The sequence below is a fragment of the Emiliania huxleyi genome, assembly GCF_000372725.1.
Source record: "Emiliania huxleyi CCMP1516 unplaced genomic scaffold EMIHUscaffold_22, whole genome shotgun sequence".
NCBI classification, from domain to species: Eukaryota; Haptophyta; order Isochrysidales; family Noelaerhabdaceae; genus Emiliania; species Emiliania huxleyi.
The window spans coordinates 496,555-502,790 of NW_005200417.1; the positions used below are offsets into that span (position 1 = coordinate 496,555).

General features: G+C 68.9%; 2 protein-coding genes across 2 annotated transcripts in view; both read right to left on the reverse strand.

The window, feature by feature from the left end:
- The window catches only part of EMIHUDRAFT_204733 (hypothetical protein), a gene marked incomplete at both ends in the record, with an annotated part of 11,257 nt that extends 6,799 nt beyond the window's left edge, over positions 1–4,458 (reverse strand). Inside the window, 8 exons of the mRNA XM_005780145.1 lie at positions 52–161; positions 250–1,887; positions 2,014–2,352; positions 2,434–2,760; positions 3,007–3,384; positions 3,502–3,581; positions 3,713–3,830; positions 3,907–4,458. Coding sequence (XP_005780202.1) covers positions 52–161; positions 250–1,887; positions 2,014–2,352; positions 2,434–2,760; positions 3,007–3,384; positions 3,502–3,581; positions 3,713–3,830; positions 3,907–4,458 — 3,542 coding nt within the window. The remainder of the gene's footprint in view (positions 1–51; positions 162–249; positions 1,888–2,013; positions 2,353–2,433; positions 2,761–3,006; positions 3,385–3,501; positions 3,582–3,712; positions 3,831–3,906) is intronic.
- Positions 4,459–6,180: 1,722 nt separating this feature from the next.
- The window catches only part of EMIHUDRAFT_204734 (hypothetical protein), a gene marked incomplete at both ends in the record, with an annotated part of 610 nt that continues 554 nt past the window's right edge, over positions 6,181–6,236 (reverse strand). The window contains one exon of the mRNA XM_005780146.1: positions 6,181–6,190. Within this exon, the coding sequence (XP_005780203.1) occupies positions 6,181–6,190 (10 nt within the window). The remainder of the gene's footprint in view (positions 6,191–6,236) is intronic.

Below are 6,236 nucleotides of genomic sequence, written 5' to 3' on the forward strand. Positions count from 1 at the left end.
GGGCCCAAGAAATAGCATCCCGCGTCGGGCCGGACGGAGAGCGCCGCGCACAGCGAGGGGCGAAGAAGAAAAAGCTCGGCGAACAGCTGTGTATATCCTATCACCGCCCCTGCCACCCACGGCGTGAGCCTCGCTCGCCGGAAGGAGGCGGATGGCGGTGGCTTCAAGGGAGAGACGCAAAGCAGCGCGCACAGCCCGCTCTGCTGGAAGCGGGAGTGGCGGCGGCGGCGGCGGCGGTGGCGGGAGCACGCCCATGGCGCGGAGCTCGACCATGAAATCGAGGCCCGCGGCATGCAAACGCTCGATTCCGTCGACGGTGCCACCTGGTGGCCGCATCACCATCGGCTGCGTGGTAAGCTGGAGCTGGCTGGGACCGCGCCAGGTAATCGCAAACGCCGGCTCGCCTGCCCGACTCGCCGTGCGCATGAGAGACCGCTCCAGCCTCTGCGCGCCATCCGCCGTAGCGACTGCTTGCACCTCCAGCATCCCGATAGAGACGTGCAGCCCGGCAGCCACATCGCCTTCTGCAACGGTGGGCGGGTGTGTGACGCACAGCGAAGTGAGGCGAAGCTCGATGAGATCTGCCGCATCGTCGCTCAGCGCGAGGGAGACCGGCCCGCCCTCCACGCGGGCTCCGGCCAGGCTAGCCCCGCAAAGCGCGTCGAGCACGGCTGGCGGAGGAGATGCCACGGGCGGGGCGAGGGCCACCTCGTCGGCCTCGGCAGCGGCCGCCGCCGCTAGCGCTGCCCCCAGCTCCCGCGACAGCGCATCCATGTCCGAGTGGAGAGTCCACAGCGTGGGAAGCAGCGAACGGCCCACTGGTAGACACACCGACACGGCGCCAAACACCAGCCGCGGGGGCGACGCGAGGGCGAGACGTAGCAACGATGGTGCGCCGCCCTCCACCGTGGGAGCTGGCGCGACGCTCACGCGCACCGTCGCCTCGGCTGCCCGCGCGGCTTCCTGCGCTGCTGCGAGCATCGTCTCGCCGCCATACTCCTGTTGCTGCGCCGGCTCGAGCGCCACCAAGGCGCCGGCTCCGACGAGCTGCGGGGCGGTTACGGCCACGCGCACAAGAGAGACTCGCGCTTCGATAGCTGCGCCCACGCGCGGCCCCGCCTTGGCGCCAACGCCGCCAATCTGCGGCTCGAGTGGCGCACCGCTCACCGCGAGGCTGAGCGGCCCCGCCTCGAGCTGCAGCAACTGCTGCGCGCTCGACTCGAGGACCAACCTCGCGCCATCTAACCGCGCCTCAAACTCGAGCCGTGCGGCCGCGGCGGTGAGCGCTGGGAGCAACCGCCTGGGCGGAGGCGCGGGTCCAGCGAGCGCCGCCGCCTCCATGCTGCGAAGCGCCTCGCCCTGATGGCTCTGTTGCCGCAAGGCGTGGCGCAAAGCCTTGCGACCCGTCCTGCGGTCGGCGGCGGCGAGGTTGACCGCGATGGTGGCGGCGGCGATCGCCTCGGGCGTGATGCACAGCTCGGCGTGCGAGAGCGAGGCGCGCGCACGGAGGCGATCCCCGGGGGCGGCGGCGAGGCTGGCGTCGAGGCCGAGCGTCAGGTCGAGCGGCGCGAGAAGGAGGCAGCGGCTGCTCGTCCCCGCCTGACCGGCCAGCGGCAGCACCGAAAGCGGCGCCCTCCATGCACTCAGCCGCAGGAGCTCCGCCTGCGCCCGCCCCACCTCGAGGTCAAAGCAGGCCAAGCTCCCGCACGCGCGGCTCACCGCCACCCCCGGCCCTCGCGCCGCCTCGTCGCCCCCGGCCGCAGGAGCGGCACGCCCTAGCCGTGCGCACGTCACCAGCCGCTCCGCTCGCAAGCAGACTGCGCGCGAGCCGGCCGAAGCGGGCTCGAGCAGCAGCAGCCACACCGGCGGGGTCAGCCGCGCGCTGAGCTCCACACTGAGGCCCGATTCGGGACGCATCGAGCCCACCGCACGGCGCAAGACCCGTGCAGCGTCGTCGCCGCGCGAGCTCGCACCGCGGCCGCCGCGGCCGCGGGCGGCGCTGCTCGCCCCAACCGCCTCCTCCCCCCTCCCTGGCAGCTCGAGCGGGCCGCCGCCCACGTGCGAGGCCGTCGCGAGGCCGGCGGCGACGAGCGCACCGACGCGGCTGGCGGTGGCGTGGTTGGCGAGGAGCTGCAGCTGCTCCGAGTTGTGTGCCGAGACGCGCAAATGCGACGCCCCGTCATCGCCGCCGTCGGGAGGCTCCCACTGCCAGCTCGCGCTCAGCTGCCAGCGCGAGCCGCGCCGCGCGTCGTCCGACCGCTCGACGAGCAACGGGAGCCACTCGCGCACGCCCGCCGCCACGAAAGCGGCGCGCGTGTCCACCTCGAGCGGCGGCATGAGTGGCCGGCTCTCCTCGGCCGGAACGTGCATGAGCGAGGATGCAAGGGGCACGCCGCCGCCGCCGCCGCCCGCCGCGCGGCCGACGAGCTCGACCTCGAGCGTCTTGAAGAAAGCGTCGGCCGAGTAGGCTGCGCTCGCGACGCCAAAGTTCAGCCCGCACGAGGTCAGGGTCGCCTGCAGCGCCGCCGGACCCGCCTGCGTGCTGCCACCGGCGGCGTCGGGGTCAGCGTCCGCGGCGAGCGCCTCTGACGGCGCGTGCAGCACGAGCACGAGCTCGGAGATCAGGAGGCGGCCGTGCAAAGAGAGCCGCTCCGACAGCCTCTGCGGCTCCTCGTCGCCCTCCTCGAGTAGCTCGGCCAGCGCACGCCTTTGCTCATCGCTCAGCACATCGTCCCGGCCGCCTCGTGCCGCCCCGGCGGCCTGGGCGGGCGGAGCGGAACTGCTCTTCCAACCGCTCCACCAGCCGCCGCCCCCGCCGCCACTACCACCGCCACCGCTGCCGCTACCGCTGCCACCGCTGCCGCTACCACCGCCACCGCTGCCGCTACCGCTGCCACCGCTGCCGCTGCTGCCGCCGCCCGCAGCGGCGCCGACAGCCGCGCCGTCGCTGCCGCCGTGGTTGCCCTTGCCGCCGCCCTCTCCGCCGCTGCCCGCCGCGCCAGCGACCTCTGCGAGCTGGTCGAAGAGGTGCAGCTCGCGCGCGGATAGCGCAGAGCGCAGCTGCGAGAAGGAAACCTCCTCGGCGTCGCTCAGCCCGCACCCGGCCGCGAGCTGCTTGGCGCGCAAAGCGACGTATGCGCGCCGCTGCCTTGCCCGCGCCGCGATCTGCGCCCACGTGAAGGGCTCGTCGCGCGACCGGATCGCCCAGCGGACGGCGTCGGTCGCGTACCGCCACCAGGCGCGAGGGTGCGACGATGGGCGGCAGCCGAGCCGCGGCCGGAAGCGCCGATGCGCCTCGAGCCGCTCGAAGGCGCCGAGGTAGGCGGCGCAAGCGGCGAGGTGCGCCACGTCCGCCAGCTGCAGTCGCAGCGTGACGCGGCCGGCCTCGAGGCTCGCGGTGTGGCGGGGGACGGCCGCTCCGCCCGCTCGCTGGCCCTCCCTCCGGCCCTCCCTCTCGCCCTCCCTCGCAAGCGGCACGCCTCCGAGCGGGGCGGTCGACACCTCGAGCGCGAAGGAGAGCGGGTCGAGGAGGCAGGCGTACGCGTTGAGCCGCATCGCCGCCGGAGCGTCGACGGCGAGGCCTATAGCGAGGGTGCGAGATGCTCCGCCGCACGCCCTCCTTCTTTTGCCGCCCGAGCGTCGGCCGCGGGGCGGCCGGACGACTCGAGCCGGGAGCGAAGCTCGGCGGCGGTGAGGCGGCCGCGAGAGGGACTGGGCGGCAGCGCCGCCGCAGGCAGCACGTAGGCGCACAGGGCGCACACCAGCGCCTCGCGCTGTCGAAACGGCTCCTCGTCGGCCGACTGCTTGACCGCAGCTTGCGGCTCGTTGGCCTGCGCCGCGGGACAGACTCGACTGAGCGCGGCGCGAGGCGTGGCGCGAGGAAGGGTGGGCGGCAGGCAGAGACACCGAGTCGACGTGCGCCGGATGGAACCAGAGCGAGTCCATCGCGACCTCGACGCCGAAGGGGACGGAGGAGTGCGAGTAGTCCTCGAGGCGGACCACCGCCGACGTCACGACCACCTGCAGGTTGTGCAGTACCCGCTCCATCAGCCGGTCGACCCAGCCGCTCTTGTCGGCCCCGCCCGCCTCCGGCGAAGGAGCGATCGTGCCCGCCAGCGCCTGCAGCTCCCGCTCCTTGCGCGCAGCCAAGCGGCTCGCCTCGAGCGGCTCGTCCCACTCATCCTCACACACGGGCGCGACCAGGAGCGAGAGGCGGTGCACGCGGATCACGACGCTCTCGGTGCGCAGCTTGCTCCACGGCACTGAAATCTCCAGCTCTCCCACCTCTCCTCCTCGCACCGTCACAGGCAGCCCGAGGCTGTCGAACACGTCCGGCCGCAGCTCGACGCCGCGAATAACCATCGTGCCGCCGCTAAGGTCTAGCTTGCGCTCATTCTTCTTCACGTAGGGACCGATCAGCCGCTCGAGCAGCGCCTCGGCGACCCAGGAGACGACCATTCTTTCAATTCAATCCGTCGGCTCTTCGTTCATGCATGCATGCCCCGGTTGGCCGGATTTCAAGATTTGCGGCGGCACGTCTGCTGACAGTCGATGACAGGTCTCCCATCCCTCCCTTGGCTTGTATGTTTTCTTTCTTTCTTTTGTCGATGACAGGTGACCTGCGCATCATTACTTAGGTATATTGTTGGCAAATCAAGACACAGAGCTCACACAGAATCACAGCGGGAGGAAAGCGGCGAGTCGCAATTCCTGGGGTCCTTGTGGCGGGCCAACCTGTCCAGAGAGGCATGGATGCCAATCTGGGGTCTTATTCTTCGCCTCGATGGTCTTCGTGGTGTTCTTTTAGTAAAACTAGCAGGCTGGCTCGCTAGTGGAAAAGGTTTACTGCAAGGTCCGTATGGCTCACCGTGTAGTCGGCCTTTCTTTCTTTCTGCCGCGTTCGAGAGCCCTGCTGCTCGATGTTTTCTTTCTTGTGTGTTGTTTCCGTCGAGCGAGAGGTGTGAGAGGGGGGAAGGGGAGAGGGAGGGAGGGAGCGAGCGAGCGAGCGAGCGAGAGAGAGAGTGTGAGAGAGAGAGAGAGAGAGAGAGAGATTGCCAGAACAGGTGTGTATTCTTTTGCTTGGGCGGGGAGCATCCCGGTTTCTTTTTTGAAGAAGTTGCTTCAAGTTCGCTTCGGCAGTCCGGATCACAAGCCACAGCTGTGTCGTGCTCAATGACCTCTTCTCGCCCGCCGTACGCGGTGATCGACGCCTCTTTCTTCGCGTCGCCGTCGCCTTCTCACTCGCTGGGCGCCAGCGGCGGCGTTCCACCTGCCGACCGTCTCGATGCGCTGCCCTGTGAGCTCCGCGAGAGCATCTTCGCCCAACTGTCGCCCTCCTCCCTGGATGCGCTCGCTCGTGCAGGCGATCGGCAGGCAGCAGCGGCACCGGCGTGGCGCGCGTGCAGCGCCCAGCGTCAGCCCAGCGCCGACTGCGACGCTGCTCTGCCCGAGAGCTTGCTCCGGCCGTGTCTGGTGCGCCAGAGTAGAAGAGGTCACCAACCAGTCTCGGGCTGGAGTAATGGAAATCTCTGCGCAAGAACAGTAGATCGTTGGGGTAGAGACAGTAGATTAAGACTGGAGATCCTAGCGGATCTCTCACACGGACACGCCCAAGTCTCGCCAGTAGATCCCTCCTGTCCGGTTCCCCATTCAAGACTAAAGAACGAAGATTGAGATTGTGGATTGCAGATCGCTGAGCAACACGGGCCGAAAATGTGGGAGATAGGAGATGGAGAATGCAGATTGTAGATCCTAGCGCCCAGCCATCCGCCCCAGATGTGAGATCGAAGATTGAAAATGGAGGTCGTAGATTGCTGCCGGCGGCGACAGTGGCCAAGTAGAAGATTGGAGAAATGGTTGGGTAGTAGGGCTAGAGGGTCGCTCTACACTTAGCCTCTGCAGCGAGCGAGCGCTCAACTTAGCCCCCACACGGAGCCGGGCTCGGACTTAGACGCTGTATGGTCGGGGGCCATGAACTTAGACGACATAAGGCCAACTCCGGGCAAAACCCGGGTATACCTGAAAAGCCTCCAGGTTTACCCGAAAGAAATACCTGGACGCGTCCCACCAACGTATGCCGCGTATGCCGCGCACGACGCCATATCGCCTTCTCCCAGGGCCAGTGCGCTACTTGCGGCGCGCAACGCCTGCTCAAGTACCCCCCCCCACCATGTGCTGCCGCTATGCGTGCCTTAAGGCGGCTGCGGCGAAGCGGCGGGCGCGGCATGCCGATGGCA